This window comes from Melanerpes formicivorus, unplaced genomic scaffold, assembly GCF_026170545.1.
Source record: "Melanerpes formicivorus ecotype bairdi unplaced genomic scaffold, bMelFor1.0.p_v2 SCAF_6, whole genome shotgun sequence".
Classification (NCBI taxonomy): Eukaryota; Metazoa; Chordata; class Aves; order Piciformes; family Picidae; genus Melanerpes; species Melanerpes formicivorus.
The window spans coordinates 25417056-25443471 of record NW_027142358.1 but is presented as its reverse complement, the minus strand read 5'-3'; the positions used below and the strand labels follow the sequence as shown (position 1 = coordinate 25443471).

The following is a 26416-nucleotide window of genomic DNA, read 5'->3' as shown; positions in this document are numbered from 1 at the left end:
CATTCAAAATTGAAGCGATGGAATAAAGTCACGCTTCCTGGGGGCTGGGTTATTTTGTAGGAGGGCAACTAGAGAAAGGATAAAATTCTGTCAGCATTTGGTGCTGACAAATATGAATAAATGTACAAAGATGTGCCTTAGCCCTTCAAAGTATATTGCCAATTACATAAAGGTTGTATGTTTTACAATGAGAGGCATAGTTCTTAATCTTTAAGTCTACACATTTTAAATCTCAGTTATATCTCTTAGTGGCATGGCTCCATCCAGCTCAGCTGACTGAAGCAGGCTGTTCCCTTGCTCAGGAAAGCCACAGCAGGGTAATTCTTTACTGCAACCTGAATTTTTGGGGAATGAAACCACAACGATCCCACTTGAACAGGCTCGTTTGGTACTTGATGGAATACTGTTATTTAAAAAGGTTTAAAGCTAACAGCTTTCTGGTGGTGGGGTTTTTTTTATCATCAGTGACTACAAGAGCTCTCAGAAACACCACCTCTCTGCTTAAGCATAAACACAAGTACATTTTGCACTACTGCAACAGCACCCAGCATTACTGATTCAGTGCTGTGGAAGCAAGAGCTAATACACCCCAGAGTATAAACATTGGAGTAGCAAGTAGAAGCATGCTGATTTGGATGTAGGTGGAGTGCAGATTGAGAGGTGGGTATCACAGGGCTCCATTGAGCATTCTGGGTGTTCAAAAATCTAGTGTATGGCTTGCTTTGAGAGAGTGAAGTTTCTCCATTATCTCCAGGAATATAAGCATATGTCATTCCTGCATAGGGTATGAATTTTGGACCTGGTATATGTCAACGTTTGCCACACTATGCTTATTGTTTGGTGCAGCATTTCATCTTCAGCTGAGCAAGGAAAAAGTATTTTAAACCCTTGTAATTAATTTCAGAGATACGAAACATATTTGACCTTAGTTAAACTAATTACACTGACTAGATCCCTAAGATGTTGAAGAAGCAGAAAAATAATCATATTTGTCACTGAAAAAATGTTTGTGGCTTCCAAAGTGCTGCTGGGGTGTCTCATAACAGCGACTGTATCATAAACTTAGCACAAAACAAGTGTGCTGCAGGGGGGTTGCAGTATAAAGGGACTGACTGGATATCAGTTGCAAAAATGTCTGTTGTTGCCTTTGAGGTGTACCTCACAGCCTTGGAAAAGTAGATGCCCTCTTTTTGAAGTGAAACAAGAGACTCTTACAATGCTTATCCTCCTTTTGAAAGTAAGAATGTGGATACGGTTGGTTTTAAGGAAGTGGCTAGAACTGTGTGCTTCGGTGGTGAGATGCCCTGTTCCATACACTAGCAGACTGCTTCACTATTGCACAGAATCACAGGATCCCAGTATGGGAAGATCATTAAGTCCAACCTCCCTGCTTAAGCACCTAGCATTCTAGGCTCACCTAGAATTTTTGTTACGCTGTAATAAATCACTATCCATTATTGACACTATGTATAGAGTTTGACACCAAAATAAATGCATTATAGCTCAGAACCTGGTATCTAGTGTCCTTTATACAAAAGTCAAGCACTTTTCAGTTCTTTGTCACTGTACTGCAGCAGCAGAGGTACTGTGATAGTCCCTGCACTGGACAGAACAAAACTAGTTTCAGGATTCTTAGGAGCGTGCTGTGAAAGGAAAATGTCGATCAAAATTTGGAAGAGGCTTCTTTTTTGTTGAAGAGAACTGAGGCACATTTAAGTGTATGCATACTATGTATTTAAGGCAGTTAACTGGAGGGCAAACTGTAATCTTTCAATAAACAGTTTTGAAAATGTGCACAATTGAGAAGACATAGAAATTAGTGTTTCATACCAAACATGAAGCTGCTGGACAGAAAATTACTAATCATTAGTACTGGTCATGTTGTATCTGTCCAGCTAGAATGTAAGACCTTTGCCAGCTACAGGGAGATGGTTATTTCACTCAGTTTTGTTGATGTAACTTTGCTGATGGAAGATCACTGTATTATGTTTTCTTCATATCCTTGTTGGAGATACATTTTGATGTATCCTGCTCAATTTCTGACAACTTTTGGATCTATACATGTTACAACTGCAACCTGCTCGCTGTTGATGTTGAACTCGGAGAGCATGGCAGAGATGTCTGCATTGGTATTACATGCAGAGGCTGACCCCATGAAGTTATTAGGGACTTGGTCTTGATACAGCTCATTTTATTACATCTCATATTCATGCCACTCACACCTCTAAACCAGGGATAAGGATTTCTGCATTTTGCTGTAGTTTATGCAGATTAAATACAGCCTCTAATCCTGCTGTGATCTCAGTGAGTGGAACAGTGTTTACTTACACTGAATTTAGAAGGCAAATGGAATGAATGTCTTTCTCAGGCATCGAAAACTCCCTCCTCATTAAGGCTGATAGCTGTTCACAGCCATAATTCAGCCTTACTTGAATGTCTGGTGTTACTGGTGGTGATGGGTAGTGCAGGGGAGCTGAGGTGAACTTGCACTGAGGAACCCCAATGAGCTCCATTGGAAGTACCACAAATTATTGTTCAGATAAGTTTTAGAGGTCTGTAGAGGATTATGGAATGACTTAAAAGGTAAACCACACTTTTCACTACATGGCTGCATTGTGTATGATACAGTTCATACAAACAGTATCCCCATATGTTTCATAGAAGGTTTAATCGTGATGGATAAGGGGGATGTGACATGGGCTGTATAGCAAGGCTGCCTTAGTTCTGAAGAGTGCTGACAGAGAACCGAAGCACCTCCCATGCTCATGCAGTCATGTCCAAAGCTGATTTTTGAACAAAATGAAAAACATTTATGGAAACAGTAGCATTTTTAGAAAAGGATTTTAGATTGCCTAGAAAATACATAGAAAAATGAGTTTATCAATAGGACAGTACCACCTGCAGTGACAGCTGGACTGGAAAGGGCTCTTCAGATGGCAGCGACCAAGATCTTTTCTTATGGCTTTGTTGCAGACAGCAGTAGTGGCAGTACAAAAAAAGAGGCACAGTATTAAATGTAGCCTTCTTGTTACCTGAATTCTAGTTGTTGGCTGCAGTTCTGGCATAAAATCTTGCACAGCCTCTGTATTTACATTAAACAAAAAAAAAAAAAAAGGCAAAGAAAAGAAACCTGAATTGATACCTAAAAATCTTCAGCTAAAAAATCTGGAACAGGCTAGATTAAAGAAAGAGACATATTTCTGTAAAAATAAGAAACTCTCTTTCTGCTAATAACTTTCTGAGGTAAACAGGAGAGCAAACAAAATGTCCCTAGTGCCAGGATGCAAAGTAACCTGAATACCATGTTGGTGCCCTGTTAGTGGGGAGACTCACTGCTAGTGAGGCAGCTATGCAAAACAGTCGTGTTCCAGTTCTGAGCTCAGATCCCTACACACAGGCCTGCAAGGTCTGTGTTATTTACAGTTACTCTGCTTGGCTTTCACACAGCCTAACCAATGCTTGAGCACAGTCATTTTATATAAGCAACAAAGCAGCTTTTCCCCAAGCATAAAATAAGACTTTTTCTTCTGAACCTTCCCATTTGTCACTTCAAAATTCAAGCAAATACATTCTTAGGATTGAAAAGACATATTGGAAAGAAATCCTTTTGAAAATTGTGCGTGTAGCTGATGTGAACTTTCAGAGAAATGTGTTTCTTTAAAGGAGGAGGCCTCCTCTTGGAAAATGTAACTGTAGCTCTTATAAGTAAGTTTGTACGAAAATCAGACACACTTTCAAATTATATGATTTATGGTTTTGCTTAACTATTTGACATTTAACTTTCATCAGAAGCACTTACCTGAGTCTTACAGTTGTTAAGAGAATACAGGATACCTCTTAGCTAATGTTGCAGGATAAAATATTATTATGAATGTTATTTATGCTTCCTGTCTAGGGAGAGCTATGCTGTTTGCCTCATGCCTCAGGGAAGAGGCAAAATTTATATTGACCAGGGAGCACAGGTAGAGCTGTCCCAGAGAAAGATTTAGGTTTTAAGGATTCTTTTCTTCTTAACCAAGCTGACTTGTATTTGAGTATTTTAGGAAAGTCCTCAGAACCTTTAGGAAAGCTCTGGTTTTCTGTGTGTATCAGAAAGGAAGATTTCTCATGCATTTCCTTATAATCTTGGAGTAGCCAAACTACAGAAAGACAGAGTTAATGCATTTCTAGACAGGCAATAAAGAAGAGAGATCTGAAGAAAAATCCAACAGCCTATGAAATCTTGGCTTTGTTGTTTGAAAAGCAGGAGATTCAGAGCCAAGAACCTGTCTCACTTCCATTACTGCCTGCAAAACTTAGCCTCTTCCCACAGGAGAGCATAGGCTATGATCTGAAGGACAGGCAGGTGAAATCCCCAGGGCAGCACAGCCCAGTGTAGCGATTCAGCACTTCAACCTGCTGTGGACTATTGTGACCATTTTAGGCTGTGTCTTTAAGAAAGATACAGTTGCTGGAACACTCTGGCTGAATGTTTTGGTGGAAGAATGAAAACAAGATAAGTCTAAACTAATTTCATTGGTAGAGTGGTGGATGTTACATTTCTGTAACCACCACAATCACACAGACTGTGATTCACAACAAGAACAGGGAATATTTTGAGAATTTCTGTGTGCAGTAACAACCCCAAGTAATGACTCTTCCAGCTTGAGAAGGCAAAGCAGGAAGATTAAAACTCTAGTATTTGCTCAGATGAAGTTCCATGTAAAAGGAATACTTTCCTGTACTCTATGAGATGATAGAGAGCCTCTAGCACTTGCAGGGGTTGCTGATGAGCACTAAGAAGTAAAATGTGCTGCTTTTTCTGTTATTGTTTTAGGATTTTTACTACATAGTTAGTCAGACCTCATCCAAGCTGAAGCCTAAGGAGAGTTGTTAAGTAGGGTCACACCTGAGCCACTTACAGCTTCTTACCCTCCTAGAACAAGATAATTTACAACAGCCCAACAAATCTCACCCTTAAAACTTGTCACAGCTGTAACCCATTTGAGTCCTTACAAAGGCTTTCTGCTATTGTGCAAGTGAGTTAGGGTATGTCACAGAAGTGTGTGCTTGATAAAGCACTTCATTTTCCAGAAGGGATTCCTCAAGTGAAGGGAAACTGTTATGCAAAACCAGAAGTCTACATGTAAAACAAAATGGTCACATGAAACTAAGCCAGTGAGCTGGAGGGTGAAGTTTTACTGTTCTGAACTGAAACATAGGGGTAAACCATGATGCCTCCAGGAGCAGTTCAGGACCTTTCAGGATCAAACAGTGGAGAAATGCTACCTTGTTAAGTTAGGGATGAATGGAGCTGTACACCTGATACAGTGGGGTGGGGGAAGCCCAAAGAAGCCAACTCTATCTTGGGCCACATCAAAAGATGCATGGCCAGATGATCAAGGGAGGTGATGCTGCCCCTCTGTTCTTTAGAGACCCCAGCAGGAGCACTGTGTCCAGCTCTGGCGTCCCTAGCACAAGAAGGACATGGATCTGTTGGAGAGGGTCCAGAGGAGGCTCACAAGGACGATGAGAGGGCTGGAGCACCTCCCTTACGGGGACAGGCTGAGGGAGTTGGATGTATTCAGCCTGGAGAAAGCTCTGGAGAGACCTTATAGTAGCCTTCCAGTGCCTGAAGGGGACCTACAAGGAAGCTACAAAGGGAGTGCTTACAACAGCTTGTAGTGATAGTATGGGGGGGGAATAGCTTTAAACTAGAGCATGGCAGATTTAGATTGGACATTAGGAAGAAATTCTTCACTGTGTGGGTGGTGAGAAACTGGAACAGGTTGCCCAGGGAACTTGTGGCCTTGTCCCTAGAGGTGTTGATTGAGGGCTTGAGCAAGCTGGTCTGTTGGGAGGTGTCCCTACCCATGGCACAGGGGCTTGGAACTAGGTGATCTTTAAGGTCCCTTACAACTCAAACCATTCTGTGATTTTAGGTAATCTTTGTCCTTTCATGAAAAGATATTTTCAAGAATTCAACTGCTATAAGAATTTTGTGTAGGTGATGTGTATCACAAAAGAGTATCCAGAAGTGAGCTGACTAAACAGGGAATTGGAGGCTCTTAGGAATTGTGCTCCAGCCAGTGGTTACTGAAATAGCTGGATTTTGATTTCCACAGATGGGCATTGCTAGTAATGATGTAATTTTAGACTATCCAGGACATTTATTGAACCAAAACACTGCTGATGGAAGCACTGTCCTACTTGTCTTTATGTTTGAATAGGTTGCTTGTTCTGATGCAGAGAATTCACAAAAAGCCAGTATTTGGGTGAACTTATATTATGTATGTTTTGATGAACTAATATAGTAATATTTGCCAACAGTAATCAGCTTTAGCATTATGCAACAGTATTCAAACCCTGCTGTTCAGTGGTCTTTATTGGGTATTAGAATGTTGCAGAAAACAGTAACTGTAGCCAAAAAGTCCATCTTGCAGTTTAAACTATTGTTCACAATTAATACCAGTTTAATAGTAGTAGTTTAAGGCTGTAACTTCTTAGGAATGTAACATCAACCAACTGTACTACATCAGTATTCTGTTAACCTGTGTGATTTGTGTAAGTAGTCAAAGATCTGATGCCACCCCCAAGTGTTGAGCTCTAGAAGAGAAACTCATGTTTGGCAACCTTTCAGGGCTGCCAGTGCAGGTAGATTTGGGTCAGTTTTGTTCCCACAAACTCTGGCATGCAATATGCTGTGCAGTTTATGGTGAAATGCAGCCCTGACTGGGAACCCACTGGGCAGTGGGAATGCTAGGGGAGGCAACGTACAGCTCACTGGCAGGACCTGAAAGGGAGACAGAAAAACATTCTCATCAACATCTTTTCCTCCAAAATTATGTTCTTGGGTCTGCTTCCAGAACTGCAAGTACCATTCAAAATGCACATGCTTCTTAAGACACCTGTGCTGTAGGCTCCAGACTGCAATTCCAAAGTGTGGAATCCAAAACACTGTTGAAAGATTTGATAGCACCATTTAGAGAAAGCCTAGGGCAAGCATTAGATGTTGCTATAAAACCCCAGTAATGATTATCCCCTAAAAGAGCAGCAGATTACAGAGGAAGGTAAAGGCTTCCCTTTGGATTACTGTATTACTTCCAGTAGCTAGATGAATTGTACCACATAATGAAGTTTATTTCTAGGGAATGACTGAAGCCTGATGATAGCAGTGTTTTTATGCAATCCATATGATTCCAGTTATCTGGACGATTACTGTAACAACAGCTTTTGCTCCTGCCCTTGCTGTAGAAGAAAAAGAAGCAAATCTGAACATTCAGAGTTATATTCCTTCTTTTCTTCAGATCTAAGCAAGAGGATTCTGTCAGTAGTGCTGTTCTGCATTAGAATGTAAAAGCAGAAGTAGTAAAGCAGACCAGTGCTGAGGTCAGTTTTGTCTTGAGAGGAAAACCACCCTACCCTGATTTGAAGAAAACAAAACCTGGACTGTTTCCCCTGGATGGGAATTAAAAGCCACAGTAAATGATTCCCGTAACTCAGACAGGGCTGGTAGGAAAAAGAGACACTGTGTAGATGTGTTCACCACCAATTTTGTCCTTTCTAGTCAGGATTTTCTGGCTGCTTCTCTTGCTGCACAGCTCTGCCTGCATGGAGCACCAGGAGACTGCCAACAGGGACCAGATTGATGCCCATTCCTTTCCAGTACAGAGACTTGGGTGAACCACTGCAGTCCTGCAGGGTTGAGTTAATTCTGAAATGTATTTCTACGTGTAACAATGCTTATTAGTGTTGAGAGAAAATTTTCTGCAAGGAAAGTGCCTCATAAACCAGAAAGCCTTTCATTAACAATTATTCTCTTACTCCTCCCTTAAAAAGATGTTTTACAGGCTGTAAGGTAAATTATATAATCATACAGAACCCAGACTGGTATGTTTATTAGAGTAGCTCCTTGCTATTATCAGAACATGTTTGATGATCTTCTCAGCAACCCTAGATACGCTGCAGGACCAGACTATTTCTAGCTCAGAATCAGAAATCCTTTACTTCCTTGTCTAAAATTTCAAGCCATGGAATGGTTTTAGAGGGGGCAGAGACATAATGTTATGCAGGAGGGCATTAACTTTGCTGTTAATTGTGTGGTACAGGCTCTCCTGGCCTATATTTTTAGTCTGTGTACTTCAGCATGAGAATGCTTTGGTTGGTATTGTGGCAGGGGAGAGGGGAGGGAAATCACTTTTTTATTTCTCAAAGCATTTTACAAGAAATGCATGGAAAACACAGGAAAGAAAAATTAGACAACTAAGTGCAAAATAGAAGTATAAAATTTATTTAAAACCACCCACAAAGTTCTGTGTAATCAGGAATGGTACAATTTGTAATAGTCTTTTTAAAAACTCATGACAAGATTTAAAATATATTTTCAATTACAGTATTCATTTAGCCTTATTCAGTTAGGACAATAAAAAATAGGGGGGGGGGGGGGAAGGAAAGTTTACGCTCTAAACAGATGAGACACACAAGAAAAATAGAACAGAACAGACAATTTCCACAACAATTTTTACATGTATGTTTCAATACTAGTATCGACATTTCAATGCATCTTGCTACATAAACATGAAATCATGTACAACAACTGCTTGCACCAAAAAACATAGCTTAATTAGATCTTTCAAGTAACATGCAGTCACAACTCACAAGTCTTCAAGTACTGCTGGTAAGGGTTCCCTTGTCTGCAAAGAAGATTTTAAGGTTCAGTTTCTAAGCTAGCATAACTCTGCACAGCTCCACCAGCCTCATGAAGCTGTGCTCAGTTTTATTAGGAAAGAATCAGGCCCAAATGTTTTGTGAGAAAAAAAAGTAAATTTTATACTTTCTCCTGTAAATAGTGTGACATAATGAACTGCTTTTACTTTGTGAATTTTTTCCCCCTGTACATAATCTTTTGTTTCAAAAAACTATTTGTAAGTTCCAGATCAAAATACCGTAGGTTGGTAACTGGAAATAACCCAAATCCAAATTTGAAAAATAAATATCCAATGCATCCCAGAGAAAGAAAGAAAGATAGAGAAAAGAGAGAAGGAAAGAAAGGCAAGGCTGACTTACTTTTTTTTGCTTCAGCATACTGTTAATATTTTCATTTTACAGAGCAGGAAAGAATTCCATTAACCCTAGCACATCAGTACAGTGTGTCCTTACATATTAATGTTCTTCCTTATGACAGTAATGTCTGAGCAGTATTTTTGACCTGCTCTGATGTTGTCATATAATGAAGAGCTGTCTCAAACTGAACAAAGAATTGTAGAATGGTTGGTAGGGACTGAAATGTCTGGATGATTATATTGGTTAGAACTGGCTTTGTTTTAGTGGCGTTGGGATATCACATTTGTTTTTCTTGCCTACAGTTATTTTTTTCATTCTGAGAACAAGAGCTTCATGAAGTCCAGATGCTGCCTTTGGAGTTACATGGATTAGACTGGCATTCACAGAGTTAGCACAAAATCTGTCCTCATTGGGCTCTGCAGTGTCACTGCAGTTTAGAAATTAAGGAGGAAAATATATCTCCTTTTCCTTAAACTTGTATTGAAAGAGAAGTTTGCACTGTGTTGCATTCTGTAACTGCACTGTAGTGGGGCTGGATGGTTACATAAGGCTTCCATTGGCAGCAAGGGAAGCTCTGTATGACTCAGGCTTGCAGGGCAGTGCTAATGGTTTCATGTCAAGTATCACAATTCAGGCAGTCAGAAAACACTGGCTTTTAGCTTTATGTCCCAAAACTGACTGCAGTGTGACAAGAACATACAATACTGCACACCCTGTTGGGTCTTCAGCCAGAAAAGAATAGAGTTAAATTGACAGTCACAACCCCAATTTATATAATCAACTAAAAGGGATCAATTTATGGTAAAGGGAAGTAAGTATTTTAAGAAAAACTACTGAAGCTCAGACAGAATGTTGACAGTTCTGAGAGATCTCTAGCCAGGCCATTACCTAGATGCAGAAAAACCTTTTACCACATTCTCTTTGTACGTAGTGTTGGAAAAGGACAGCCAATGTACTTGAATACTTAAAACCTGATAAAAAACAAGCCAGTTCCTTTGCAGCCTGTATTTCTAAACTGAGAGCAATCTGGATGTTACTGGCCAGTAAGTACACAGTAGGGATATCACGAAATTGATTTCAGATGATGGTACAAATCAGTCATTTGGTAATGATTTTGATTTATACTGCTGACTTTCCATACCATTGTCAGTGCAGTGGGATACTCCAAAGCATGTAAGCTGAATCATCCATTTCAGGCCTTTTATCCTTTTAACAGGATGCAAAGGACAGTAGTATAAATGATAATCAGGGCCTTTATTCTTACTTTTAAGACGACTCCCAAACCTTAGACTTTTTTCCATTACAATAATAAAAATACAGATATACATGTAAAATATTGATCAGATCACAAAACCTTCCGCATCAGTATTAAAATGTTCTGCAGCAACAATTGCAACACTGAACATCAAGCTAGCAGTTGCCTTGCTCTACTGCAACAGCACTTTGGAATGCAGCATATCTGCTCTAACTGGTAACTTGCTGTAGATTAACTGCCTCATCTGCTTTCCTCCCTACATGTGTAGCTTTTTGGGGTCTACACCTGCATTCTCTGACTTTATGAGGAAAGATAGGAGGGTGTGCAAGGTGTTGGAAACAGAACCACATTGTCTTCACATTAAGTTGTTAAGCACCCTTCTAGCACTTCAGTATATGTACCTGTGGAAAAATTACGTATATAATGGTCCAGTAGAAGAAAAGAGAAAAATACACTGTTGTGGGAAGAATTAAGAATACAGCATGAATAATCATCTCCTGTCTTTTAAAACTGAAGTTAAAATATATGGTTGAACACTGCAAACTCTGTTGGGATGATGATCTGGGGAAATGGATTGAAAAAAAAGAATCTTAAGGTCTTTATTATCAGAAAGTGGAAAACAGTGATGATGACACCCCTATACCATTTAATAACAATGAAGTAGTTCCTGCCTTTTTGCTGCTCAAGCTGTTAAGAGCATAAGCCTGAAGGTGGCCTGAAATAGACCTGCCTACTTGAAACTTGAGATGAAGGTATGATGTCTCTCTACAGTCACCTCTGTGTTTAACCAGAAGTACAAAATTTACTCCAAATCTCTCTACATCTGTCCTTGCAAAACCTATTAACTGTAGGGTTGTGAGGGTTTGACTCGGCATTGGCCTGTTCAATTGGCACTGTTACTATTCAGTTCCATCCAGCTACACATGAAAATGGTGTGAAAGTGTGATGAATGAATACATTGCAGTCAGGGGGGCGGCAGCAACATAAGCAGGACCCAAATTTAACATAATACTGCAATGATATTAAAAAGGTCATTAAAAAACCCCAAACAGTTTTATGTTACAAATAATCTTAAGTACTAAAGAAGTTGCTATTCACCCATGCTTAACATAAAACATTGCTTAAGATACTACAGTTATTTCTTGTTCTAAGCATAGAGAAGCGCTGTCACAGGTAAGATAAGGACTTACAACAGCAGTTACTCCTAAGTTAGCTTAAAAAGTCCTTGAAATAAATATGAATACAACTGTTACAGCTAGAAAGTTACAGGAACTTCTGAGTTCTTAAAAAGCTGTTTGGATCTTATGACCAAAATATTTATAGTAAATTGTTTCCATTTTCTGTAATATAACAGCACATTACAAATCAGTAAGCACAGAGAAACTGCATGACTATAATTCACTACTGAATTGGGCACAACTGCAGTAACTCTAACAGGGACTGAGGGAGTCAGAGCCAGCTCCTGCAGAAAGCACTGCTCCTCCACTCCAGAGCGAGGGTAGAGTGGCAGTGCTGCACCTAGTGGAGAAAGACATGGGAGACATTTCTTCTGGGAAGGCAGAGTTGTCCCATGTTGGATCGTGTTTTTGTTAGCATACTGTGAAGAAGGATCAACACACAACCACACCCCATCACCAGCCCACACCTGAGTCTGTGTTCTGGTTTTTCACCCAGAGCATAGTGCCAGCTGCTGGAAACCAATTAAAATCGGTAGGTCTGACTTAGCCAGCTACCTTCATTTTAGACCCAGCTTTTGAGTTGGCCATCCTGAAAGGACTTTGTTAAGGGCCAAGAGTGAATTCAAGTGGTTGTGTGGGCTGCAAAGAAAGCAACAGACCCACAGATTAGCAAATTTTAAGAGACAAATACTGTTGTATAGTGATAACCTTACACAAAACAACATAACAGGTATGTAAGACTGATAACTGTTCTGAGATGTTACAATAAATAGCATACAGTTGTGAAAAGAGTGAGCAGTTGCATTCTTTATACTGCAGTACAGCAATGGAAAATACCAGCTTCTCAGATGACAGCCTGCTGTGTGCCACAGCAGGAACTGGAAGTGGCTGGCCTGCCTGGAAAAGTAACTGTGTGACAGGCAGCCAACGAAAGAGCACCACCAGTGGCATTTCGTTCTATATACCAAACATTCTTCTCATGTAAGTAAGCTTAAAATAGTTAACTATGAGTTTTAGCACCTATCCATTAAAGCATTAACTATTATGTTAAGATCTTTCTCTGTTAAAAGGGCCATTTCTAAAAAGACCTGGACTGACCTGTGCAGAGACTTGCCAGGGCCTATGTTTGGAGGTATCCTTTCAGATCCACTTGTTTCTCCCTTCTCTGAGGGAAGCTGCAGGTTTTCCAATGGAACATTTTAATCTTGAAGTTTCCAATCATGCATAAGTTAAACAAGGACATTTATAGGGGAAGATTCAAGTAAAAATGATCCACTTTAACAATCCAAACCCTTAAAAAATATTAGGAGATGGCTCTATACTGATTTTGTGTAGAAAAACTTATTCACATGAGAGTGCTGACTGAGAATGAAGTTTTTTAGTCTGCATGGATACAAACTAAAGCTATCAGCACTATCAGCGGAACCATTAAACTAATCTTTCCTTTACATGATCAGCTGTGGGATGGGACAAGGGTTTTCAGGTAGCAAACACATGAGTGGAACAGTACTGCTTACTGTAGGGACTGCTGGAACTCTTACTAATCTTCGACTCACCAAAAATATACAAGTTTTCAAATGGAAATCTAAGGCACACAAAATACGATAATGACTTGATGTATACTGTATATTACGTAGTCAAGAAGCATAAAACTGCTGGTACAAAATGATGGCATAATATTGGTTTTATTTTATTACTATTTACAATCCCTTCATATCCTCTATTTGAGCTAATATTAAGCTTTGAACTAAGATTTGCAGCATACCCAGTTTTTACAAACTTACTTAAATTAAGTAAGATACAAAGAAGGATTCAGCTGGGCCATCCTCTGCCATCAACAGTTCTGTTAATTCTAATGACAGGAAGCTACAGAACTGAACCCAAGGTCCTTACATTGCTACTTCAGACCTGCAGGTGTGCACATCTGTACAGAACAGTCTCAGGGGTCTACAGTCACGTTTCAACATTTGTAGCACCAAAGTCCTAACTGGCACTGTGTTAAGAACACAGGTGGTGCATTTATTTTTCGTACCAAAACTGTAAACAGTGCTTACAGTTCAGCTTCCCAAGGAAAAAGCACCGTGTCTGGGTCTGAAATAGAGCGGATCTATAGTTCGTACTCCTCTGTCACAGCACCACTATGCTAGAACATTATCAAGCATATTAACAGTACATTTTCTGACCTCTTTACACCTACAGGTTACCCCAGTGGAGAGGACTCCAAGGCAGAAGTAAGGTACAGCTTCACCTCTGGGGCTTCGACCCTGCAGCTCTCAGTCACAAAAGGAGTCCTGACCTGAGCGCTCCTGCTGGCAGCTATGGCTACTCAGAGCCGTTATCATGGGAGAAGCTGCAGGATGAGGTCAGTCCTTAGCTAATGTTGCCATTTGGTAATCTGTTTAAATAAGTTTAAAAATGAAACATACAGGAGAGGAGAATCAGAAAGAAGAGTGGGATGCTACAGTGTTTAAAAGCAATGGAGTGTCTGGTTTTCCCATGGTCTAGCAAATAGTCATTTTTGCAATGGAAATGGAGAAGACAACTTTCCTCTGTTTGGAAGCAAGAATAAAACCATTTTCATATGAAATGTGTGCATCACTTAAAAAATGTACAAAATATTCTGTACAAAAACTGAACGTAGAGAGCTGGTGAATAGCACAGATAGGTTATTCTTAGTGAAAAAATTGCTGTCAGATATTACAAGTTTTATGTTTTCCAACACTTGTGTTGTATTTTCCCCAAATTATTTTTTTTCCCAGAATAGTATATGGCAACTCAAGGGGGTATTCTTTTATTCCAAAACAATCCTACCCCTGAGGCATTAGGAACATTTGGTTGTCATGTTAAGTTAAAATGCTCCAAATGAATGAGACTTATGCACTTATTGCTCAAAGAAATCATAACAACTGCTGCCTTTAAAAAAACCCCAACAATATTCCTAGCTCCCAACAACACACGTACTGACAAGGCGTCTCCTAACTCATTGTTTGCACACTCATGAAAATAATAGAATGTTTCTGTATTTGATAACTGTGGTTTAAAAGCAACATAAAATCTTCAATGAAAAAGGGCAAGTCTAAAAACAATCACATATGCTGTTAGCATACATACTGCAGCTGTAACAATATGGAACTCTACACAGCAAGAATAAAATGATCTCTTCTGTAGAGTATGCACAAGTCTTAGACAATATGATCCTTATACTATACTATTTCAAGTTAATTTTAAAAATAGAAAGTGCTTTTAAAATAGATATTTACAGCTTAAAAACAACTTCCAGCCATCACTGCCAATAACTTCATTTCTTACATAATGGCATCTCTAGAGGGAAAACAAAAAAAATCATTGGTTTTCTAAAAGATTTATCTGCAGTTTGGACTATACATCAGTGGTTGGAAGTTGTTAAAGCAATGGCACCATGAAGTAATAATTCAGCTTATTTATAACTGTTCAACGTGGTTAAGCACCAAGAGCTGTGTAGAGCTATTACTGTATAACTTGATTTAACACCATAAAATGTGAACCTGTTAAAATCCTTATAAATGATTCTTGTAGTAAACAGACTTGATTTAAAGCACCAAAATATAAATTCCTAAAGGTAATAAACTGAATGATTCAATCAAGGTTAATAACCTAAACAGAATCTTTTTTAGAATGTATTAAAACTATACAATTTTTTTCTTTTTTTGCTTAAATTGTGCTTGAGCACCACCAAATGTTAAAGTCACAGTTTAAGAAGAAATCCCCCCCTTTCTTTTTACCTCAGCCTTAAAATGGTTGAGATGAGCAAATAGTAAACTACACAAGACTTGTTCTTTAACAGCACCTTAAACACTGTGTAACACTGCACCAAGAGGAGGCATTCCACACTGAAACCTATGCCCAATGGTTGTAAGGCCCCGCAACTCGTGTAAGGGCGTAAGAAGATACTGTTATCACATTATCCTTAGTTACTGTTAATGCTCTGCGTGATGGAATTTGGTTGAACTCATTATCTTCATAAAAAATATCTCTGGTTTCACTTGTTTGCTTTGTTTTCCTGCCGCTAGAGTTTAGTTCAGTGTTCTCCGCTCCTAATCTTTCTGCTTCCTTTTCTTTTTCTTTCGCCCTCTCAGCCATCTTTGCTTCCCACATGGCTAAACCGTGCTTTGGCTCATTTAAATTTTTGTGTTGGTAGAAAACCAAAGAGATCCTGGTGGGATGATTGCGGTTGGGCTTTTTTATAGGCGTGGTAGCATGGAGTTCACGTCTTGCACATTCAATTAGGATAGAACCGTGAGAGGGTGCCACAGCAACCCCGCCAATCTCATCATCCAAAAAATTGTGCTCACTGTCTGACCATATTTCCTCAGCTTTTTCTTCCAAATCAGTTGGCTGTCCCAGTGCAGTGCTCTGCTTTACATCAGCACAGTCAAAATGGCACAGCTGCTCTTCATGGGAGCTGCCCCTTTCCTCTGGACATCCATGGGAACACTCAGCTTCACTTCCCACGGTGTCCTTTGCTGGAGAGCTCAGTGGTACTGACAGGTCACAGGAGCTGTTGGGCTGTGAAGAGGTGGAGCTGTCTGACTGAAGCTGACAATTCTGCTTGTCTGGCTGATGTTCAAGTATAGTGGGCAGGGGGGCTCTGTGGGCTGGGGGGCCTGGCACAGTGACCTCTGGAAGAATTGGTGGCACACCATTCATCTTCTCATTCAGCAAAATTCCAGTATAATCTTTGACCGACACATCTAAGTTCTTACAATTAATGTAAGGTGTCACGTGAGGTTGCTTACTGCTGCATTCAAAATACCCGTAGGGAACTGAAAAATCTTGTTGAATATTGGTCACTGCTGTGATGCCAGGCTTGTGTGCTAAAGATGAATAGGGGTGTAAACTATCCACCTTGAAAGGGGAGGAAGCCGTGTACTGTTTCAACAAGGAGCAATTTTTAGTAGTGTTTGAAGTATGTTTAATGGCATAGAAGGGATCGGAAGCCTCCATTTTTATTCCAGGTTTTAAAGCATCTGATTTGTTCCCTAAAAAGCAATGCACACCAAAGTAAGTACTTTTCCTCACTTAATGAATAAAATACACCTTCTATAATATTTTAATACTTGCTTGCTCATATAGAACAGACACATCATGGGGTTGTTTTTAGCTTTTTAGGAATACTTTTATGACCATAAGTTCATACATCATAAACCTTGCTGAACTAGCACATTAACCTTTTCCGGTCAGACTGCTGCTGCTATAGAAAATAGAAAGGGATGAATGAAATAGATAAAATGGAGTAACCACTCAGTTCTGGTTCATGCAACCCAGTCCTACACAAGTGCTTCCCAGCAGCCAACTCTGCCCAGGCTAGCAGGAAGCACCAGGTTAGAGTTTTCACACAACTGATGAAATTCATTCTGTCTGAAATGAAAAATAAATAGCAGTGGTGGCTGCATAGACCCTTATTATAATAAAAGAAAAATGTGTATTTGTGGGTCTTGTCTATCACGCCAAAAGTTACTGAATTACACCGATTCCTGCATTGGCAAGTAACTATTCCAATCTTCCTTTAACAAGTCCCCAACAAAGTACATGGCAACATACTGCAGGTGAATCCGTCCTTAGGAAGCTGCATCATGTGCTTTGGCTGTTTTCCACCTAATTACCACACATGAATTCAGACCTTTGTGGAGACATGCGTCAATTTATGTCATCTCCCTAATCAATTTCCAGTCTTGGCACCCTGCAGTTGTGCTTATTTGCAGAACAGTTGCCTTGGATGACTCATTCTCATCATGTATAAGTTCAGTCCAGAGTCCACTGGAATAATGGGAAGGAATTCCATTGACTGTGATGGGATTTGCATTGTGCCCTGTAATTGTTTATGTGTGTTTTGCTGGCAGACCGGAACCCCACAGGCAGCTCTTGCATATCCTCATAAAAGACCATCCCTGTCAGTGTTGTTTCTTGGCTCCATCAATACGCAGAATGTCTAATTGCTGCACCAGACACAGAACTATTCTTTCTTCTATTCTGTCTTCAAATAATTTGCAGGTAGTAATGGATTAAAAAAAACATTCATTGGGGATGCAAAAATGGCAAAGTGGGATAAATTCTAGGCACAACAGTTAGCATGCAAATACTGAAGTTGTGGAGGGATATAAGGAAACCTCATCAAGTCTTAAAAAACTCTTTTTTCTATTAAAGCATTTAAGAACATACATTCCCCCAGACCAAGGTCTTCCTGCAAAAGAGTAAACATAGCATTTGGGAATCACACTTCCCATCATCTCTCATAACAGACTTACATTCTCTGCACAAAAGCTGTAACAGCCCCCAGCACTCTCATAATGCCTGTGGCTCCAGCAGCTTTCCAGCTCTTGCCAGAAGCTCCTTGCTCCGCAGGGCAAAGTAGCAGAGATTAAGAAAAGTTAATTAAAATGTATGGGCAGAGGGAAGTTATTGCGGGGTCAGGTAAGGTGGCACTGCTCCCCAGGAGTATCTCCTATTCAAAGAGAGTACTGGGAGCCACTGGCTGAAGTAGCCACTACTCTGCCGTGGCCAGCTGAGAAACGAAGTTGGTGATTCATCTCCTGCTTTATCCAGTACAATTTGATCTATTCAGTCTCAAACTTTCCAGCTGAAGGATACTGACAGTCAGGTCTCTTTTAAAAGAGCTTGCTACGTCTATGTAATAAGCAACACAGGATAGCCAGTCATGTGGTTCCTTCATTAAACTAAAAAAAGAAGAAAGTTTTATTTACATTCTTCCTTTTCCATCTCCAAGCAACTTTCTCACTCAGAAGTATTTCTTCCTTAGTCTCTTACTTTTTTTCAGTAGTCCCTATAAATTAATTTACCAAAACATTTCAAGTCCAAACAAATAATGACGTTTGGCTTGTTTACACAGCTATTTGTGCACATCCAAGGAATGAAGTTCTGTGCTCCCAAAGCATCTGCTAAACACCTGGCTATGGCACCATTTGTTCAGGGCATGGTTTTCAGAGAGTGAAGCCAAGCCCATTTGTAGCCACAATGTTGTGTGGTTAGGCAGTTCAGAACTCTGTTTAAAAACAACCTTCCAGTGAGATCTGACCATTTCAGAGTTTCCTCCCAAATCAGAGTCCTCCAGTGTTTCCAGGACTTCCAGTCCACCCCAAGCATGATGGAAGTTTTTAATCATTGCTTTGGAGTTATTGCTGGACATCATCCTCAGCCCGAGAAGTCCATTTATATCTGTTTCAAAGCCTGAACTGTCTTTCCCAAACTTGCACATAAATTAGCAGTGTCTGCCTAACTTCATAGGGGCTTCTCCTCTTATTCTGCCATGCTCTATGCAGTATTTATCACCTGCTTTTACTCAGACAAATCAGGGTGCTGAGTGCAAATTACAGAATTGCATCAAATGGAGGTTTGGGGTATTTTAATTTTTTACTCCCCAAACACAAACTTTATACTAAACACATGTAGCTATTTTTCTTCCCCTTAAATCTACTACATAGACCAGGATGTCTCTTATGAAATAAAATTCAAATGACAGCAAGTTGGCTAATTTTCCTCTTCTTCCTGAAAGGTAGACAGGCTATGCTTCAACTCTTTTTATTGTTTTCCCCCCTAATTACAGAAGTGATGTCCAAGGCTTGCTCCACCTCTTCCTTCTTTTCTACTTATTACTGTGAAGTCTAGCTCTATCACAGTAGCACAGTATCACTAAGGTTGGAAGAGACCTCGAGGATCATCGAGTCCAACCTGTCACCACAGACCTCATGACTAGACCATGGCACCAAGTGCCACGTCCAATCTCCTCTTGAACACCTCCAGGGATGGTGACTCCACCACCTCCCTGGGCAGCCCATTCCAATGATGAACAACTCACTCGGTGAAGAACTTTCTCCTCACCTCGAGCCTAAACTTCCCCTGGCGCAGCTTGAGACTGTGTTCCCTTGTTCTGGTGCTGGTTGCCTGGGAGAAGAGACCAAGCCCTTCCTGACTACAACCACCTTTCAGGTAGTTGTAGAGGGCAATGAGGTCACCCCTGAGCCTCCTCTTCTCCAGGCTAAACAATCCCAGCTCCCTCAGCCTCTCCTCATAGGGTTTGTGCTCAAGGCCTCTCACCAGCCTTGTTGCCCTTCTCTGGAGACATTCAAGTGTCTCAATGTCCTTCTTAAACTGAGGGGCCCAGAATTGGACACAGTACTATCATAGCTCTATCCTCTGAAGTACTGGTCCAAAAGTGGACCCAAGATGGGACGCACCTCCACACCGTTCAACCAATTCATGAGTCTGCATTCACAGACATGTCTAGTGGCAGAAGGCTCTGGCCACAGTAATTTTGTAAGAGAAGAAATATGGCATGCCTCTTACCTAGCTGCTGAGACAGACCACCTCTCCAGTTCAATTTTGGATACATTGTCTGATTTGATAAAGCCCTTTTTTAACTTTTTTTTTTGGCAAATCTCTTGTTTTGCAACAGCCTCCATATCATTGTCAAGAAATTAGGAGTAACTGAGACTGGGAAAGCCACTGGCTGTCATGGGTCAACGGATAACAGAGTTGTCTTTCAAGTGACAGAAATTCACATTATTTACATGACCGTCCTACAATGGTATTTCAATATGATCTTACTGCCACTATTTACTAGAATAAGGGAAGCTGGATATGTTTCATTGGTGATGACACACTATCACAAACTTATTTTGGGGCAATAATCTGCAAATGACTTGCTCATTAGCCCCTAAAATGCAGAATATACAAGCATTTCATAACCCTGAATATTCAGGAGCATTTCCTTCCCCTTGGATGGGTAGAAGGGAACACAGTAGCAGAAGAGACTGGCAGCAAGTAATAAGCACCACTCACCTAAACAATGCAACGTGTTGCCAAGATTTTCTGGGGCTTCAGTTTTCAGCTTTACTGGTGTGGAATACTTTCTGTCTGTTAATGGCTGCTTTTCACTCGAGGTCCTCCTTGTGTCTGGTTTCTTTTTCTTTGTAGCTCTGAGAGGCTCAGCTAACATTCGTACCTCTCTGGGAAAAGCTGTGAGCACCTGTATGGCTCCAGCTTTTATTTTAGCTTCCAGTCCCTCTTCAGTGCCAAATTCGTCTGTTTGTGAAATTTTGTACAGAGGTAACACATGGAGCTGTTCATCGCTCGGAATCACCCCCACTCTCCGGTTGTCTTCCTTTGTCAATGTACACACCTGGCAAGAAGAGAGACATTCACAAATACAGCCACGTACATCAAATACAAAGTTACTAAAATACTGAAGCAGTCATCCTAAACTTGACTGATTTCTCATGGGTTTCTGACCTCAATCCTATGGGTCTTCCAAAAGCAAACATCTGACAAATACTTGGTTTGATTTATGATGATGCAGGAAAATTATTGGCACTTGAAGAATAGGATCAAGGCATATGTCTTGGGACAGGAAAGATTAAATTCTGTCTCAGATCACACTACCCACAGCCATGTCACCTTGGTAAATAATCTGAGCTGTGAATATACTGGAAATTCCCAAGCATTTGGCATTTTTGGTGTTTAGTCATACTGCTCTGGGTGTTTAGCAAGTCACAGCTCTGTCTCCCTCACACTTTCTTTAATTAACACTCTTCCTGCTCTGCCTGTCTGCCATAGTGAAGCTGCGAGACCCAACAGACACCTGGATACTCTCAGGCCACTGAGCTATTGCTGTGCGTTACTAGATACTAGAGCCACGGCGAGTGCTTTTTACATCCAGTTTGATAGGGATGCATCAAAACCGTGGATAAATATTCAAACTGATTGCAGCAGCTTGCATATTACAATTTTTCCAAATCACTGCTGAACATTTGTAGTACTCGAAATTTTCAGCAGCTACAGAGTTTGGGCCATTATCTGTGCCAAACTTTTGCCATCAAAATGGCACTACACCCAGCACTGTGCTTCCTGGCTTCATTCTGTGCTTTCTGAGGGATGGCAGCAGTTTTAGGCATGAGCAAGCATACAGATATTTATGTCACTTACAACTCTATTGACAATATTCACAACAGACCGATGGCTTTCACAACAACATTCTGCATCCCTAGAAAGCCACACATCAGTTTCATGGCTTGGCTCAGTCTTGCACAGGGAATTACTAACTACAGACATTCACAGGAATCTGAGCACCATGCAAGGATGAGAAGACGCTCCCTTAGATGGAAACATTATCATTCCATCACTGTGTAGGCTGAACATGGTGCCTACCATAAACAGTTCATCCAGTTTCCCAGACTCCTGTCACCATGCCTAACATTCCAGGGGAGAATATTATTATTATTTAGAAGGGAAAACCACAAACAGGTTCTATTTCATAACACAGTTTTCACATAAAGGCATCACACAATTACTTCCAGAATAATAAAATCACAGAGTCACAAACAAAAAATCCTAGATTGATAAAGAGGTGATTAGGGCTTTATAAATAGCTATGTGCAAAGCTTGACAGTTGCAGAGCAGCAGGAGGAGAAAATCTGAGGGACAGACAAAGGAGAAGAGCTTTTTGGGTGGCATTTTGAAAGGCTGGAGAGAAGGGCTCTTAAGAAGGCAAAGTGAAGGGGCAATTAGAAGCTGATGAGCAGTGCTTACTGATGTGCTTGCTCCATGCATACTTACCTCCACTGGGCAGCCTTTGGACTACGAGGAAGATTTAGAAAAAACAAGTTGTTCCATGAGCAGCAAATGACACCTTGTTCCCTGTGGACTCCTCCATCCCCACACTCCCCCACACCCAACCTGGTACCCTTATCTGTGCTCCCACCTCTGCTGGGCACCAGCAATCAGAAGCAGAGCCTGGCTGAAGCTAACAGTGCCTCCTGGCTTCAGCCATAAAGACCCTGCCACCTCCTCAGCAGAGGAGCAATCCTCCATCTACCTCGCCCCAGTCAGCAGAGAAACCGTACAACTTGGAGCCAGAGATTCAAAATCTCCAAAGACAATTCAATTTCTGCTAAATTCAGTGATATCTGGTTGAAATTTGCCTGTGGATTCAGGAAGGGTGAGAGAGGGCAGGACATAGAGAGCACACAATTGCATATGACTGGTTTAGAAAGCCCAGCATGTCCTCCCCTTCTGAACTGAAAACAAAAGCAATAATAAAATGAACATGGGGGCCTTGCTCCCACTTGTACTCATCAAGAACTCCAGGATTCTTACTTGTCTTTTGGCATACTCTCTCCAACCTGTGTTGGACCTAGACACTAGTCTGAAACATGTTCAAATTTTCACAGTTCAATCCACAATCTTGCTTATCCTGAAAACTGAGCCACTCATCCCATTTAGTCCCAAATTTTCACCAGAGACTTCAATGACAAACTGGTCTTGCACATTTATTAGATATGCTCTTCAAAAATACATTTATCATCTTTCATCTGATTTACAATTAGGCAAAGGTAGGTTAGCTTACAGCTAACATTTCAAGGTCAGCATCCCCCATGATAGATTTTAACAGAAAAGGAAGGGGACAATAACATTGCTCCTCGAGAAGTTAATGTTACAAGGAAAACGGCTGCAACTTAAAGCCCTGCAGATAAGCCAGCAGTCTACATCTGAAGTAGAACAGAGAAATGTCTATTTCAAAACCCACTCTAATATTCAAATCTGTGCAAAATGTTGCAGTAAGAAAAAAAGAAGCCATCACTGAGAAGGTAAAACCAGCATTTTCCGCTGGCACCGACTGCAAACTGACCAAAATGAAAACCCAACCATGAGGAAATGATGGGCTCTGTCAAAGCCCCTGCACGCAGGGAAGCTGCACATCCTGCCACTCTAAATACTTTTTCCAGAACATGTAGCTACATCATCCAGGATGCTCAAAAGCCAAAGAAAACGTTGGCCCAGGGCTTTGTTTAGGTTTCCACTATGCTTGGTGACCAAACCCATTACCTATTCTGGGTTCAGTGATGTCATGGTAAAACTTGCACATTTGTACAACTTTTATGTTTCTTTTAAACTGAAAATGCACCCATGAGCTCGACTGAGTTGCCTTCATAGATCTCCAGAGAAACACCTGTAGCCACACAGCTCCCATCATGTTATTATGGGACTCTTTGATCTGCCTTTGTCCTTCTAAACTTTCACATGTAGACATGATGTAGTCTTTTTCACTCTGTCCTAAGAACAGATACTTGAAATTAAAGTTTCAGCAAAGCAGTCAAACAGCCTTTGTAAACCTGAAAGGTGGAATCAAGTTTCCTGTGCTCATCTGCACTTTGCAGCTGGAAAGCAGGGTGGATGCCAGGTGGGACTGTCTCAATGCTTCCCATTACGAATGCCAATAATGTTGCTTTTTCCTTTACAGCTGAGGCAAACTGTCTTTCATTTGGTGTCAGAGAGGAGCTCCAAACGTGTTCAATTACTTCTGACCACTAGACAGCTTGCAGGTTAGCAGCGAGAATTTCTAATATTCCTCCTATGTCACAGCTGGAAGAAAACTAACAAAAATCCTTCACAGCTCTGTGGGGTTCAACTTTCCTCCTTTTTTCTTCTAATCTGAACCACCCTTTAGGCATCCAGCACTTCAGTTGCTCACAAAGCAAGCTGTGAGTGCGGTCCAGAAAAGTCCCTTCACTGAGACATGTGCAGAGGCTTGCGCCCATAGGCCATGACTTGAGCTACAGCTACAGAAATTCAGTAGAAGCAGAGAACTTTTCCAGTTCTGCTGCCAACACTGTTATATTGTAGCTGCTCTTGAAGCAGGAAAAATGATGGAGCAGCTCATCCTAGACGTCATCTCTAGGCACTTGGAAGAGAAAATGACAATCAGGAGTAGTCAGCATGGATTTACCAAAGAGAAATCATGCCTGACTAATCTGATAGCATTCTGTGATGTTGTAACTGAGTGGGTAGATGCAGGGAGACCAGTGGATGTAGTCTACCTTGAGCTTAGCAAGGCTTTTGACACTCTCTCCCATAACATCCTTGTGAGCAAGCTCAGGAAGTGTGGGGTAGAACAACAGACAGGGAGATGGATTAGGAACTGGTTACAAAATACAGTCCAAAGAGTGGTGGTCAGTGGTGCCAAGTACAGCTGGAGAGCTGTAACTGGTGGAGTCCCCCAGGGATCAGTGCTGGGTCCGGTCCTGTTCAACATCTTCATCCCTGACACTGATGAGGGGACAGAGTGTCTGCTCAGCACATTTGGTGACTATACCAAACTGGGAGGCTTGGCTGATACGCCTGAAGGCTGTGCGGCCATTCAGCGAGATCTGGACAGACTGGAGAGCTGGGCAAAGAGAAACCTAATGAGGTTCCACAAGGGTAAGTGCAGAGTCCTGCATCTGGGAAGGAATAATAAACTGCACCAGTAGAGGCTGGGAGGTGATCTGCTAGAGAGCATCCCTGTGGAGAAGGACCTGGGAGTCCTGGCGGATAACAAGTTATCCATGGGTCAGCAATGTGGCCTTGTGGCCAATGGTATCCTGGGGTGCATTAAGAGGAATGTGTCCAGCAGATCAAGGGGGATTCTCCTCCCCCTCTACTCTGCCCTGGTGAGACCTCACCTGGAATACTGCATCCAGTATTGGCCTCCCCAGTTCAAGAGGGACAGGGATCTACTCAAGAGAGTTCAATGGAGGGCTCTGACAATGATTAAGGGACTGAAGCACGTGCCCTATGAGGAGAGGCTGAGAGACCTGAGGCTTTTTAGTCTGGAGAAGAGAAGATTGAAAGGGAATTTAATAAATGTTTACAACTATCTGAGGGCTGGGTGTCAAGAGGGAGGGGACAGGCTCTTCTCAGTTGCACCCTGTGACTGGACAAGGGGCAGTGGATATAAAGTACAGCACGGGAGGTTCCACCTCAACAAGAGGAAGAATTTCTTCACTGTGAGGGTCGCAGGGCACTGGAAGAGGCTCCCCAGAGAGCTTGTGGAGTCTCCTTCGCTGGAGACTTTCAAGACCCATCTGGATGCATTCCTGTACAACCTGTGCTAGATTCTGTGGTCCTGCTCTGGCAGCGGGGTTTGGACTAGACAATCTCCAGAGGTCCCTTCCAGCCCCTAACATCCTGTGATCCTACTTCCCCTCTTTCACGGTGCCTGCTACAGACTGTGTGACACCGAACATGACACATAGCTGCACATAGCTCCTTTCCCAACTCCAGAGAAAGGACAACATGCCCCATAGGATGGGAAATACTCCTATACATGCTAGAGAACTAGTGAAGCCTTTGCTAAGTGTTTTGTCTCCATCACTGTATGTCAACAGTGATTTAAAGGGCTTCACACAGGTATAAAGAATGGGATCCTTTGCAGCTAATGCATAAAGGAACAAAAATACTGAACATTTCACAGACTCCAGAAATAACTGAAAGAGCTGTATGTCTACACAAGAAACACTTCACCCTAGCACCGCAGCTGTACCGTATGTCAGTGCTCCTTGGGAGAATGTTGAAAGAGTCCAAGTACAAATGGGTTGTGCATTTAGTGGCTTGAAGGTTCTCAAAAAAATCCATTTAGAGGCAGAAGTTACTGATGCTTCTTTCAGGTAAACACTGCCATGTGTGTTTATTCTGCTACACAGCACACATGGAATATTCTTTTTTAGCTTTTCAAACAAAAAGCAGCTCTGCTAAATTCAGGGCATGATTCTGCTAGCCAGAAACAATGTTCAGCACACCACATCTCTCTTGGTAACCATCAGTCTGTGTAAGGTAAGATGTATTGTTCTTGCACCTACAGAAGATATTTTCAATGCTTTTTTTCCCCTCCACTGGTAACTGCCTCATTTATTTTCAGTCACACACAAATGATGCAGCTAATCATCAAAACCTGTATATCCAGGAAAATACAAGACTGCTTCTCTGAAACTCAAGCAGAGCCAGAGTGACAAAACTGTCAATGGCAGCTCATGTCATTCCTTTAAGCATACAGTAAACTCCATGTTGGTCATTAAATTCTTGTAAGTGCTTTGCTGAACCCTCATCTGTGGCCGGTTTAGATCATTTATAT

At 41.2% G+C, this 26416-nt stretch overlaps 1 protein-coding gene and 1 long non-coding RNA gene across 8 annotated transcripts in view; one reads left to right on the top strand and one right to left on the bottom strand.

Annotated features, from left to right (window-relative positions):
• LOC137442017 (uncharacterized) overlaps window positions 1–26416 on the top strand; it is a 43600-nt gene that overhangs the window by 514 nt on the left and 16670 nt on the right. For both annotated transcript variants that reach the window (XR_010987562.1, XR_010987561.1), the window contains exons 2-3: window positions 13675–13837; window positions 23768–23849. This is a non-coding gene — a long non-coding RNA (uncharacterized lncRNA). The remainder of the gene's footprint in view (window positions 1–13674; window positions 13838–23767; window positions 23850–26416) is intronic.
• TET1 (tet methylcytosine dioxygenase 1) overlaps window positions 8247–26416 on the bottom strand; it is a 76270-nt gene continuing 58100 nt past the window's right edge. For 4 of the 6 annotated variants that reach the window (XM_068140162.1, XM_068140160.1, XM_068140163.1 and 1 more), the window contains exons 11-13: window positions 22084–22104; window positions 20311–20650; window positions 8247–16493 (exon numbers count right to left, since the gene is read on the bottom strand). In XM_068140162.1, coding sequence (XP_067996263.1) covers window positions 15352–16493; window positions 20311–20650; window positions 22084–22104 — 1503 coding nt within the window. In that variant the 3' untranslated portion in view covers window positions 8247–15351. Of the gene's footprint in view, window positions 16494–17498; window positions 18189–20310; window positions 20651–22083; window positions 22105–26416 lie in introns of those variants that run through there. The other 2 variants (XM_068140165.1, XM_068140164.1) reach the window with 2 other exon arrangements.